This window comes from Rattus rattus, chromosome 4 (genome assembly GCF_011064425.1).
Source record: "Rattus rattus isolate New Zealand chromosome 4, Rrattus_CSIRO_v1, whole genome shotgun sequence".
NCBI classification, from domain to species: domain Eukaryota; kingdom Metazoa; phylum Chordata; class Mammalia; order Rodentia; family Muridae; genus Rattus; species Rattus rattus.
Genome location: NC_046157.1, coordinates 138,944,953 through 138,959,828, shown reverse-complemented (window position 1 = coordinate 138,959,828; position 14,876 = coordinate 138,944,953). Strand labels below are relative to the sequence as shown.

At 43.3% G+C, this 14,876-nt stretch overlaps 1 protein-coding gene across 2 annotated transcripts; it reads left to right on the top strand.

The window, feature by feature from the left end:
• Positions 1 to 5,162: 5,162 nt before the first annotated feature.
• LOC116898207 (gamma-crystallin D) lies at positions 5,163 to 6,772 on the top strand. 2 transcript variants are annotated; one of them, XM_032899567.1, is made up of 3 exons: positions 5,163 to 5,213; positions 5,301 to 5,543; positions 6,430 to 6,772. In XM_032899567.1, the coding sequence occupies exons 1-3, from the start codon at positions 5,205 to 5,207 to the stop codon at positions 6,700 to 6,702; spliced, it is 525 nt and encodes a 174-aa protein (XP_032755458.1). In that variant the 5' UTR covers positions 5,163 to 5,204; the 3' UTR covers positions 6,703 to 6,772. The 2 variants fall into 2 exon arrangements, with proteins under 2 accessions (XP_032755458.1, XP_032755457.1); XM_032899566.1 differs by having other exon boundaries at positions 5,182 to 5,543.
• Positions 6,773 to 14,876: the final 8,104 nt, after the last annotated feature.

Here is a 14,876-nt window from a genome sequence, read left to right as displayed (position 1 = left end):
TTTTTTTCCGAGCTGGGGACCGAACCCAGGGCCTTGCGCTTCCTAGGTAAGCGCCTACCACTGAGCTAAATCCCCAGCCCCCTAGCCTACCCTTCTTTCTCATCCCATGATAGGCTTTACCTTATCCTGGACCCGCCTTGCTACATAATGACAACATCCTACATCAGAATCATCCCATGACAGACTTCTAGAGGAAAGAGTCACGAGGGGTTTTTGTCTGTCTGTCTCTCTGTCTCTTCATAGTTCTTCTGCTATGTGTTTATGTTCTTGAACATTTGGGGGATGAAAAGTGTTTACATAACAAAAATCCTCATTTGGAACACTTCTTTGGCCCTTTCTTTCCGGCAAAAAACAAAAAACAAAAACAAAAACTTCCTTGTTTCTTTGGCACTCCGGTCTGCAGCAACATCCCAAATGAGGATAGTTTCCAAAGAGCGTGGAACACCCTGTCTTTGCTGCAGGGATCAGACAGAAACTAGGAGAGTGTACAATAGACCACACATCCTGCCTTCAACCTCGGGCTGGAGGACAGGGGACAAGAAGACAGACCCAGTCTCCCTTTCTGTGTCCTTCTTCCCTCCTGCTCCTCACCCCCCCCCATTCCTTTCACTGTCCCTCCCTCTGCTCCCATCTCCAAACCACTGGGGTGCAGACATACAGAATTGTGCGGTACTCGCTGAGTGTTTAGAAATGAATTTTATCAATGGCGCAGTCCAGTCTGGCCCCTGTGTAATGGTATTTAAGATTCACGAATCATTCTTTCAAGAAGTAAACTTCAGAATCGATCCAAGTTTGTCTGGTTGGTTTATTTTTTGTTTTTTGTTGTTGTTTTGGTTTTTTTTAAAGACAGGATTTCTTAGTCTTTGAATCTCCTGAAACTCACTCTGTAGACCAGGCTAGCCTCGAATTTGGAGATCCTCTTGCCTCTGTCTCTCAGGTACTGGGATTAAACATGTGTGCCACCACTGCCAGACTCGTTTTTTAAAAATATGATTTATATTTATTTGTAAACGTATTTTAAGGGATGTTGGATGGATACAAAGAATTGCCTCGGGAGAGGTATTGCAGGGGATGGGAGTCATGAGTTTAGTTTTTGTTTTTTAAGATTTATTTACTTCTGTCTACAGCATTCTGCCTGCACATATGACTGCAGAGGGCGCCAGATCTAGTTATAGATGGTTATGACCTCTGGAAGAGCAGCCTCTTAACCTCTGAGCCAGCTCTCCAGCCCAAGGGAGTCATTTTGTGTGCATGTGTGTATCTTTCTTTACAGTATTGTGAGGGGGTTTTGTTCTAATATATCTATAATTTTTTAATTACTCTAATTTAAAACTCTATATAAAATGTTTTTCAAATTTACATTTATATAATAAATGAAGTGATTATTTCTTTGTAAGTAAAACCAAACTGTTTACCTGCTACATTTGTTCTGTCTGATTTGTCACAACCTTAACAAGCCTTTTACATCATTCCTAGAGAGGATACAGACCTGCCCTGCAGCACAATGGCCAGGATGTGGTCAGCCAGGATCTGAAGTCCCCATCCTCTATTTAATGATCCAACTATTTTTTTAAATGCCATATTTTCTGTCTTTCTCTCATACCAACTTAAAAATGAGCCACTTCTTTCAAATTCCAAGAGAGTAACAGTGAGGAGCCCGATTCCCATCACTTTCATTGCCAGTCTGACGCCTTTCCTGGTGAATTATACAGCTCAGCAGAAGATCTGGGGCTAACAATGGTTTAACAGACTTGCAGGTGACTGTGGAACACAGCGAGGAAGTGTTGGAGCAAGACCGCCTCATTTAAAGTGAAATGGTGTGCAAAGCAACCAAATCCACTGTTCATACAAGGGGGCAGGGACGGGAGTGGCTTGTAAGCACGCACTCATGCACACAAGTGACTTTAACCCAGGATGACCTTAAACTTAGAGCAAACCCCATTGCCTCAGCTTTCCAAGTACTGGGATTTTAGGCTTGAGGAAGACCATTATTTTGAAGGTTTTTTAAAAAGAAATTGGATCCTATAAGAAGCCTCTATCCGAGACAAATTAAGTCTCTAGGTGAAAATAAAACACTATTCTTGCTAAATTAAATAACACACCAGGCTCTTACAGCTAGTCAGGATATGGATCAAAGGCTCAACTCTGTGTTACTCCTAACATGGAGGAATGCATTTCTAAAGTGATTCTATGGTTGGATTTGCTAACGTTACGACAGGCAGATGAAGCCAATGCTCATCTATTGTTTTACATTCCTGAAACTAAGCAGCTCTCATCATTTTGGGTTTATGGAACTAAATTTCTTCCATTGGAACAAACATAATAGTGCCATTTTGTTTTACTTGTTTTTGGATAAGCAAACGCATTTAAAACAAAAACAAAAGTAAAACCAATCACTCTCTATTCTTACACTGTTTTGAGACACATTTACAAAAGAACATTTTAACCATCCCAACTATAAAAGTCCATAATAAAGTATGCTGCTGGCCAAGGTCCCACACTTAGCAACTGGACTTGACAGGATACTTTCTTAACTTTCTATTCTTATTCTCTCTCTCTCTCTCTCTCTCTCTCTCTCTCTCTCTCTCTCTCTCTCTCTCTCCCTCCTTACTTATTTTATATATGTGAGTACACAGTCACTGTCCTCAGACACACCAGAAAAAGGGCATCAGATCCCATTACAGAGGGTTGTGAGCCACCATGTGGTTGCTGGGAATTGAACTCAAGACCTCTGGAAGAGCAGTCAGTGCTCTTGACCACCGAGCCATCTCTCCAGCCCCTCTATACTTTCTCAACTGGTCAAAGCAGCCATGTTTGAGACAGGCTGAGAGAGATCTATGAAGCCCTGGCTGGCCTAGAACTCAAACTCACAGAAATCTGCCTGCCTCTGTCTCCTAGATACTGGAACCAAAGACACGCACCCCTACACCCAGCAGGAATTTAAAGTTGGTGACTTCAGGGACCACGCACATGACATAAATATATAAGAAAAAAAGTGTTGTATTTTAAGAAGTAGGGAATGATTGTAGATATATAGAAAACTATAAAATATTGAATGAGTAAAAAAAATTACAAATATATAAAATTATTAAAAGTATGGACTAATCCAGGACATCGCAGTACCCATCTAAGGCCACACCCAAGCACATCTGCTTCCACCGTCCTCACAGTACCAGTCCTTACTTCCGGGCTAATATGGAAACTGGGGAGACCCCCAGTCCGCAGACTCCACAGCAATCCCTTCTGTGTCCCCTCTCTCCTCAAGAGAACACCTTAGCATCGTGGAGCTTGGGAAAATGAGAGAAGAAAACCCCAACAAAGGACGGACAGCACATTTTCTCTCCGTTCCACTGGAACAGGACTCCGATTCATTAAATATGTTGAGCTCCCAGAAACCAGGAAAACGGTTTTCACATACTTCATTCTGCATTACTTCATATTTACACGGACTACATATTGACAGTGCACACAGCAAAACCCTAGCTTGAGATAGCCTCTTCTGGCATCACTTTTTAAAAATTACTTAAATAACAGGGGCTGCTCACAGGTCCCCTCCTGGATGAGACACCAATCAAGGCAAGCCCCAGTTCCTCTGTCAGCAACAACTTGGAAGTCGTTCTGTGGTTTAAGGCTCTCACACCAGGCACACGTTCACCTCACACGCTATGTTCAACATGTAGGCATCGAGCCTAACATGACCTTGTCACCAGTGGCACTTTCTGCCAACATTTAAACAGAGCCACATTTTGTCCCAACCATTAGTTTTTCTGCTCTATAGGAAGTCCGGGGCATTGCCCTGGTTTGTTCAGGCTGATATAAAGCCATCACAATGATCAAGAAAATCCTCTTCTTTGGTCAGATATGTTCAAATACAATTCATATCAACAGAGGCAGTGGATTCCCCCTATATACACACATGTCCCCTTGTGGTATCTTCTTCCTGAGCCATCCTGTCAGAAAGCCAGCAACCAGAAGATAATAATTCAATCATCATACTGCACATAGTTGTGGTTTCAAGTTCGTTAAGTCCCCACCTAGAGAGATGGATGAGCGAAAGGCACAGCAAGGTCCTTCCATGGGGTAACAGGACTGTGAATAATTCTTTGAACATGAAAGAAGCTAGACTTGACAGACATCTTCCACTCTGGTGCTCTTTCCAGCTCATCAAACTTTTCCAAGCCAATAAATCCTCCGTAAAGTCTTCCTAGATGGCCGGCTTCTGGGCAGTCATCCCTTCCTCACCGCAGCCATGACTCCTCTAGTCCGTTTCCTCGGAGTGAAAGGCTCTGTTTATGCCTGTCTTCCACAGGATGAAAGCGTCTCCCTGATCCCTCCTGGACCCTGCACCTTGGGAATTGGTTTTCTTTTATAATCTAAGGTGTGATGAGGTTTTTTTGTATGTCTTTGGTGGATCAGGTTTTCTCACTTCCTCAGACTTTCTCTTTTGGTTCTGCTATTAAGCACCTTAAAGCTATTTTCCCTTTTGGATGCAGAACCACACATTGCCAAAAAGAGATGGTCTATTTGCCTCCTGCTTCCAACAAAGTCTCAAGCAATACTGAAGACTGTTTTGACTCAGTGGGAATTTCAGTTTGGTTTGGTTTGGTTTGTCACAGAGAAAGTATGAAATTCTATGAACTCCCTTTGTAAAATAATCCCAATTTCTTACGACTTTAAGTCTAAAGAGGACTTGATCTCCAAAGGGCTTGAAATTTTCACCATTCAGTTGAGTCTATTTCTTTCTTATTAATCCATGTTCAGAGTTGGGGCACCCACGAGTAGCATAGCAGATCTTACAGACAACTTACATTTACATTAAGACGTTATCTCTCCCCACTTAAACATTTATGTTTTGTCCACCTATACAAAGAAGAGTGTGGTCTGTCTGTGAAATGGCTGAAGCCCTGCTCCTATTATTAAATAAACAATGTGCCAAATTACTTTGTTTCAAACAATCTCAATAGCATCAGCTGGTGATTGCAACCCGAATACTCCACAGTGAATAGAACCAAAACCCACAATGAATCCCGTGGTCTATGACAGCAAAGAGAAAAGAGGAGAACATGAACGTGCCCTGCCCCCCGCGGGCCCCTTTTGTGCTGTTCCTGCCAACGCAGCAGACCTCCTGCTATATATATAGACCCCGCCGCGCCCAGCCCTACACACTCAACTGAACCCTCCCATCCGACCCGCAAACAACAGCCATGGGGAAGGTGAGCCCAGGGCACCCAGAACGTGGGGAGGGACTTACTCTTGGGTCCAGGCCACATCAGGCCTCTGACCCCTGCCTTGCCTTACAGATCACCTTCTATGAGGACCGCGGCTTCCAGGGCCGCCACTATGAGTGCAGCACAGACCACTCCAACCTGCAGCCCTACTTCAGCCGCTGCAACTCTGTGCGCGTGGACAGTGGCTGCTGGATGCTCTATGAGCAGCCCAACTTCACAGGCTGCCAGTATTTCCTTCGTCGCGGGGACTACCCTGACTACCAGCAGTGGATGGGTTTCAGCGACTCTGTCCGCTCCTGCCGCCTCATCCCCCACGTGAGTCTAGATTCTTGTCAAGACCGAGGCACTGAGGACCCTGACTGCAGTTGCCAGTATAAGGTTAAATGTTGGAAGTAGAGCTGAGCATGTGTAAAAAGAAATCCATAACTAGACTTGATTAGGTCAATAGTTCCATAACATCCAAAAAGCAGAGTGTTACCCAGTTACAAATTGGTCCGTAAGAATTTGTGGAGTAAGAACGCATTAGCTGCAGGGGGGATGTATGAAGTCTGAGTCCTGTCTTGCAATCATTTAGGATGGAAAGATAGAATGACTGAATAAGCTATACGGTGACTACTGAACACGGGGTGTAATATGCTGAAAGTCTCCTTGCTCTTTTTGTCCCCTACGAGCATATCTGGGGGCTCCTCCATCTAATCCAGTCTTTTCCCTCAACACAGAGCAACACAGATGTTTTACAGCTGAAAACACTGGCCCTCGGGCTTACTGATTTTATCTCTCCATCTTCCCCTCATTATAGTTATAAATTATTAACTGAGCAGTCATTGTTGTCGGATGCTTAAGATACTGAATATTTTGATATATCTTAATATAAAGACATTTTTCCCAAACAGCAAACCGAGTAGTGAGAAGCTGCTGAGGGTCATGATTTTTCTCCGGTACTTGCTTCACAGTGTGCTGCATAGGGAGTAGTTTGAGCCCTGTAGTTCCTGAACACATTCACAGTTCCTTCTCCAATTCATTCCTCCTACTCCCTGATCTTAGAAAATTCCGGAGTCTGCCCGCATAGTGATGAGTTTATAAGTAGTCCGAGTTAATTAATGTGTTCGATATCTATGTCAAATGGCTTGATGCAGCTGAGGCCATCCTAAGGCATTAGAACTGCTTCATCGTTGCTTTTCTCTTTTTCTGGACTTGCCAGGCCGGCTCTCACAGGATCAGACTGTACGAGAGGGAAGATTACAGAGGCCAGATGGTAGAGTTCACTGAGGACTGCCCCTCTCTCCAGGACCGATTCCACTTCAATGAGATCTACTCCCTCAATGTGCTGGAGGGCTGCTGGGTCCTCTACGAGATGACCAACTACAGGGGGCGACAGTACCTGCTGAGGCCCGGGGAGTATAGGCGCTACCACGACTGGGGTGCCATGAATGCCAGGGTGGGCTCTCTGAGGAGAGTCATGGATTTCTATTAAATTGGTTTTTTACTCTACCCTTTCTCCATCTGGAAGCTAATAAAGTATTTTCTGTGTGTTCCCGGCACTGATTTGCTTCTGTGTTTTTTCTTTTGTCTTAGCTCCTGTTTGCTCATGTTTATTGGTTCAAAACAGGGTCTCTATTTAGCCCATGCTAGCCTCAAACTTGTGCTTCTTGTGTGCGTATGTGCATGTGTGCACGTAAATGTGTGTGTGAAGTGTGTGCATGTATGTGTGCATGTGTGTCCACGTGTGTGATGTGTGTCTATGTGTGTATGATGTGTGTCCATGTGTATGTGATATATGTCCATGCGTGTCCATGTGTGTGAATGTGCATGTGTATGCATGTGCATGTGTGTGCATGTTTGTGATATATATGCACGTGTGTGCATATGAATATGTGATGTATATGCATGTATATGATATGTGTGCATGTGTGCAATGTGTGTGCATATGATGTGTGTAATGTATGTGATGAGTATCCATATGTATGATGTGTGTACATGTGCTGTAATGTATGTGCACAGATAAGATGTATGTGCATTTGTGTGCAATGTGTGTGCATGTGCATGTATGTGCAATGTGTGCATATGTATGCATGTGCATGTGTGTGATATGTGGGCATGTGTGTACATGTGTGTGGCATGAGTGCTTATGTGCACATGAAAATGTTTGTGTGATGAGTGTGCATGTGTGTGCACATGTGTGTAATGTGTTAACATGTATACAGCCCATACATACAGAGGCTGGAGCCTAAGCTGGTTGTTACTTTGGAGCCATTTATCTTGGTTCCCTTTGAAACAGGCCTCTTGCTGGACTTGTCATCAATGCATAGGTCAGAATGACTGGACAGAGAGGCCTAGAAAGACTCCTCTCTCTGAGACCCTGATGCCTGAATTACAGACAGCAGCCATCGTGCCGGGATTTTCACATGGGCTCTGAGCATCAGACTCAATCCTCATGATTGCACAGCAATGTATGGACTGAGCCATCCCTTTAGCTCAAACTTAAGATGCTTCCAACCTTCCACTGCCTCAGTTACAGATGTGCACCACCCTGCCCCTCGTTATTTTACTTAAATGTAAAATATTTTTATTTTATGCAAACACAATGCAAACCTCAAACTGTGTTATGATTCATGAGTAAAAAAGAAAATTCTCACAATAGAAACACACCGTCATACAAAAAGAACTTTACATGTATAAACATCGTGGTGGGCTGGGGAGCTGCCTCGGAGGTCAAGAGCACTTTTGCAGAGGATCCAGGTGAAGTCACTGATTTGGTGACTCGCAGCTGTTTGTAACTCCAGGGCCAGAGGACGCAACACCCTCTTCTGGAGCAGGCAGACGTACGTTGTGTGTACACACATGCAGGCAGAACACTCTGCAAAATAAAGCGTTTAAAAAAGTAAAATAACCTTCATACCACTCTTTCATTTGAGTTTCCAGACTTTAAAAAACATGCTGCTTCCAAATGATTAGGAATCTGTCCTATTTTCAGTTTCTCTGATGGGTGATGACCTGGAAGTCAAGTTCAAGCATGATCTTCCCTACTTCAAATCAGGTTTCTGAGACTGGAGACCATAAAGAGCTCCAGAGCATTTTCCCCTTGTTTTCTTTTTTATGTGGCCGAGTGTTTTGCCTGAATGAATGTCTGTGTGCCTCTTGCATGGCTGGCGCCCACAGAGGCTGTGGCCCCTGGAACTTGAGTGACAGTTGTGAGCAGCCACATAGGAACTGAACTAGATCCTCTCTTGGGAAGAGCAGTCAGTGCTCTTAACCACCGAGCCATCTCTCCAGGCCTTTCCGAGAACTCCCGGTTCTCCAAACATTGTACGAAAAGGACGAAAAGGACGAGTTTGCAAATCTCTGCCAGGCTCCCTTCCTGCTGAGGTGGTCACCTGACACCAGTGTGGCCACTGAAATGTAAGAGGAACATACTTAGTAGATGGGAAAACTTCCACTTTCCCAACTGAAAGAGGAGATTCTCCTAGCAGCATGTCCCCATTACTTTATCATCTTACGTCAAGAAGGTGACAATTACGAAGGAAAGGACATGAAATTTTCAGAGATGCTGACCTTGAAATCCTCAAAACTCCAAGTCAACACCAACAACCTTGAGACTTCTAGTACTGGGATCAATAAACCTGTGTGTGCATAATAAACCCCACAAGTGGGTGTCCCATTGTCTTTAGTTCAAGTACATGTGTAGCCGAGATAGAATAAGAACAAGATTTTTGAGAAACTACTGGTTTCAATATGTACTCAGGGAGATTTATGCTAAAGTTATGACAGCACACACTTCAGATTCTTACCATGGCATTAGTGCCAAGAGACAAACAGCAATTTGTCAAAGAACAAACAAACCCCACCCCCAAAAAAAGAAGAAGAAAAGAATTAAATTTATAACTTCATCCCCTTGTATATACATGCACAAGTATTACAACATTACATTGTAATATTTGCAAAGTTATATATGTTTATACTATCTTGTACATACACAATATACACAGCATACAAACATGTACTAGCACGCTGTGCACAGGACCTGGATTCGTTTAGGTTGGTTCTCTCTTTGCCTCTTGTATTTCCTAACTTCTCCTCTGTTGTACTGCTGTTGCCATTGCTCGATTTTTTTTTTCTTAAGAAAAGAACGTCCTTGTAAGTGCTTAAGTATGGATCTGATTGTATCATCTCTCTCCTCCACAGGACGGAACTCCAGTCCAGTATCATGAACGTGGTCAAAAGCCAGGGCCTGAGAAGGTCATAGGCCCTAGTTGGAAAGCTCCTGTTGTTTTTGTGAAATAGATATGATGTACCTGTCATATTGCCCTCTCAGTGATTGATTATCTTTAGCCCCATGCGTTAATGCTAGTACCCTCTGTGGTCAGAGGAGCTTCCTTCTGCAGTGGGCAGCGATAGCTGCAGAGAGACTCATGACTGGTCAAAGCCCTGACAGTAGGTGACTATTGAATGCTCAGCCATCAATGGGAACTCTATATTGCACAGCCCAAGGCTCAGGAAACATTGTGGAAAAGAGAGCAGAAAAATTGAAAAAGCCAGAGGAAGGGGTGAAATGTGGGAAACGCTATCTTTCCAACATAGCCTTAGTCTTAGTTAAATTTCTACCACTATGAAAGAACACCATGAACAGGCAACGGTAAAAGCAAGTGTTTAATTTGGCTTCTGGTTTCAGAGGGTCAGAGTCTGTGATGGCACACTAAGGGAACAGCTGAGTGCTCTCCTCTAGTCCTCGTGATCCTCAAACATGAGCCGGGGAGGGAGGGAGAGAGAGAGAAAGAGAGAGAGATACAGAGAGAGAGAGAGAGAGAGAGGGAGGGAGGGAGGGAGGGAGGGGAGGAGGGAGGAGGAGGGAGAGAGAGAGAGAGAGAGAGAGAGAGAGAGAGAGAGAGAGAGAACCAGAGCACCACACTGGGCATCACAGGACTCTTGAAACCTCAAAGTCCACACCCAGTGGCACACTTCCTCCAAGAAGGGCAAATCTCCTAATCCTTCCCAAACAGTTCCACCAACTGGGGATCAATCATTCAAATATGTAAGCCTGTGGGGCCCATTCTCACTCAAATCACCACTCAAGACACTTTTGAACTCACAGCATTACCTACACAAGACCTGCATAAAATCAACATCCTGTCTGGGGGTTGAGAGGGGTCCAGGAAAGCAGCCAATGGTTGTGAGGGAGAGAGGAATTTCTTCAGTGGTATAGCCCCTGGTAAGGAACGTATGTTCCTTTAAAGAGACTTTCATCCAACCTGAACAAAGCCTTGATGACTCATTGGTTCATGGATTTGGGGGGGTAAGAAGAGGGGCTACTAGCTGGGGAAAAGATGCATTATATACATCTACAAAAATAATAAAACAATTACTATGTATAATTAATATATGACAATTAAAAAGACAAAAAGGGAAATACATATTTTTAGTTTTTTTAAAAAGACCTTTAAAGACTTAAAAAAAAATCCACAAATGACTTTTAATATTTCTCCACTACCCATAAAGAAAACCCTAATTTCTCTGAGAAACTAGCCCCAACCTAGCTGCAGTCAGTCACCCTTTGCTCTCACTTCCACGAGTCCTCCACATACAAAAAAAGATTCCATAGCTCTTTGTCCTTCCTCACCTCCTTCCCTTCACCTGGATCACTCTTCCTCTCTGGCCTGCTGAGCTGCTGGTTCTCCACCTAGACCTTCAAACCCGTTCAAAACACCCTAATCCCACAGCCAGAATGAGGTCAGAGTTGGTAGGGCTGCGGTAGACTCAAGGATAGCAACTCCACGTTAAATAGACAAGTAAGGTGGAAGCCTATCACTTCTGTGACTAGAAGTCCCGAGATCTCGGACCCACCAGGCTGACAGTAACAAGGCCTCAGATGTTATGCACTAACCAGCACCAGCATTGTCCTGAAGCTGGTGTCCTTGATAACCAGATGGTAGTTGTAAGATGCATCTGAGTTAAGAGACAAGAAAACATGACTGAGGGAAAACACTAACAGCAACCTTTAACTGTACCTACAGCACACATGCCCAGGCTTAAAGAGGACATTAAAATATTTTCAGAGTTTTGAGAGTGGTATAAAGACATCAGAAGGAATCACCTAAATGAAGATGGACGATGAAGTGAGGAGAAAGATGCTGCCCAGAAAGAAAAATTACAATATTGTTGGAGAACCCCGCCATTGAGGTTGAAGGCTACCATGACCAGACGGCTTCCTGAGCTCAGCAAAATGGAGGACTCCCCTTTTCAGCTGGGCATCTCTGTCTGTGTCTGCCTCTGTCTGGAGAGTGTCCCTGAATGCAGATGGCTGGTCTTGTCTGAAAAGTGCCCTTGTGCAGAGCTCTCTGCAAGGCTGCATACCTCAGCACACATTCCCCGCTCTGGTTTCCCACCCACATGATAAATAGGTGCTATATTTTGACCAATCACCCTCTCCTTCCTGCTTGATTGATGCTATGACCAGTTAGCCCTTTCCAACATACCCCCTAAAAAAAGGCCCTTATATACCCTATCCCTGAAGCAAGAAAGTAGACTTGTCTCAACACAGCAGTCTCAAGAAATCCTTTACACACACACACACACACACTCACACACACACACACACACACACACACACACACACACGGCTGTGGCTGTGTAGAACCCTGCTCCCCACCTCTGCTCCCATTGTTCTCTCTGGCTGGTAGCCAACAACCTTTGAGGGGAAGAAAGGGCCACAAAGATTAATGTTACTATTTTATCTACTATTAAACACATAGAAGAAATTTAAGTCTTAATGCTTTTTAGTTCTCTTAAAATCCTTCAAATTCACAAACTACTAGAGAAGGACACCTGAGATGGAATCGACAGTTGACATTACACAGTTTCGTAGTTGTGCTCATAAAGAATGTTATGAGCAAGCCACTGGGGACAGCTCAGCATTCACGACACTTACTGCTCTTCCAGAGAACCTGGGTTCAGAGCCCAGCACCCACCTGTTCACAACTCTTTGTAACTCCAGTTCCAGGAGATCCCATGCTCTCTTCTGACCTCCCCTGTCACTGAACACACATGCTGCATATACATATATTCAGACACACATACACATAAAATGAATAATTTAGAAAAGAAGAATGTCTAAGAGCAGCAGAGAAGTCAGGCACAGGTACCAGCCTGCAGCCCCAGCTTGAAGGAGGCTGAGACTAGAAAAAAAAAGGAAAGCGTCTTCTAGGACAGCCAGGTGATATAACAAGGGAGTGTCTCAAACAAAACAAAACAAAATGAAACAAAACAAAACAAAACAACAACAAAAATACAGCAGGAGAAAAAAAAAAGATGTGAACTAACTTTAGACCCAATGAGTCTTCCGCCAAGGATTCTTATGAAATGGGTTCTAAAAATAGAAAATGTTACATGCAATCTGTTTATTTGAGGAGCCACAGTAATAAAGAATTAGAGCTGGCCGGTCTTCTGTAGACATAGTAAACTGTAGGAATAGTCAACTATGGCACTTTTATAACAAAATGTGAGCATCTTTCAGAGAATACTTAGGAAATAAGTCGTAATCTGGAAGATGTTTGATATAGTTGTAACTAACATTTAAAAGCTCAAGATTATATTTATGATACAGTTGTTACCTCAACATTTTATATATTTTTGATGAAATGCAGCGGCCTTTTTTGTTATCGTACTGACTGATTTTACTTACCACGAGGATTTCAAATTCTATCTGTTTCCTCGCCTATGACATACCGTCATTCTTCTTTATGGCTGAATGAAACCTCATTTCTTTAGCCATTGGCCCCGTAATGGGCACTAGGCTGATTCCATACCTGGGCTACAATAGTTCATCATAAACATGGGTGTGAAATACAACGAAATTTTAATATAGTTGATTGCACGTGTGTGAGAGGGTACATGTAGAGGCCAGAGGAGGGCATTGATATCCTCCTCCATCACTCCCTGCCTTTGAGGCAGGCTCCCTCCTTGAACCTGGGGCCACTTTTGTTTTCAGCCATGCTGCCAGCCAACTCCAGCAATCCTCCTGTCTCCTCCTTTACACAGCATTGGGTTTCCAGTTACTCATGAGGCCATGCCCAGCTCATTTCACAGGCACTAAACGAAGATCCTCATAGTAGAACAAAAAGCGTTCTTGCCCACGGAGCCATCTCTCCAGCCCCGAGTAACAGCAGTTTTCAAATGAAGCACCTGCCACTATGTTTTGATTTTGAAGTAAAACCTTTCCATCACCCAAAACGTTGATACATAAAGAAAACTTTAAAAATGAACAATAAGCTACTCTCAGTTCTGTTTCCTACAGGAGGAGCTGTTGTGTAAGCACGGGTGACATTTTGGCTCATGTGACTTGAAGTATATCTGACCTATTCACAGTGTTTGACACTGCCACTGTGTGCTGGTGGAAATACCCATCATTCCAGACTGCAATTCTCCCCTCATTAAACAGCATCTCCCCATTCCCCACACCCCAGCGCCTGACGAGCATCGTTTATTCTACTTCCTGTCAAATAAATGGAATCATAGCAGACCTGTTTTTCTTTTCTGACTTCTTCAGTTTAGTTTAATGTATTTTCTCTGCTGAGCGACCTTAATATTCTTGTTAAAGCCATTTTGAAACACATATGACCCCCTCCCTTTTCTTCAGGATTCCTGACTTTATTCCATTGGTCACATGTCTAGGACCACACTGTTATTTATTTCCATGACTTTGTAATGAATTTTAATCAGGAAATATGAGCCCGCCTAGTTTGTTCTTTTCCAAGTTTGCTTTGGCTGTTTGGGTCCTTTGAGAAGTCAACTGAATCTCAGGGAACATCTTTATGTTTCTGAATAAAATATTGCTGGGATTGTGTCAGAGTTGCCTTGGCTCCGTAGATTACTTTAGATAGTCGTGACGTCTTAATGACAATAAATATTCTGATCCACAAGCACAAGATTTCCTTCTACAAGTTTACAGTGTCTTTATTTTTATCTTCGGAAGTGGTTTTGCGGTTTTATGTGCAATATACTTACTTTCTCCCCCTTAACATATGGTGAACATTTTCTATATCTTTAAACAAATTCTCAGAAATTCTACAGATGATTTTGATGGTCACAGAGGAACTCATCAAACAGATGTTTCACAATTTACTTAATTAACAGACTATTTTGGGCATTTCTTTTACACCTAATTTTTAGATAAGCTACCACTTCTTTGTATGTACCTTAAACTAGTTCCCTCAGAGAGATTTTAGAGATGCACATATTAAATCAAAGGAGTAAGGATTGAACTTTAAAAAAATGAACATCAACAGCCAGCAGGTGGTGGTGGCACAGTTTTAATCCCAGCATTTGGGAGGCAGAGCAAGGCAGGTGAATCTCTGGGTTCGAGGCCAGCCTGGTCTACATCATGAATTCCAGGTCAGTCAGGGCTACACAGAGAAACCCTGTCTCAAAAAAAAAAAAAAAAAAAAAACCAACAAAGGAAATACATCAGCGGGGGCTGGAGAAATATCCAGCAGTTAAGAACCCTGGCTGTTCTTCCTGAGGACTCAATTCGCAGAACAAGCACAGTGACTCAGAACTATTCGGGGCTCCAGTTTCAGGGGATACAGCCTCCATTTTCTGACTATGGCAAGCATCGTGGGTGTATGTGGTGCACGTACATACATGCAGGCAAAATGC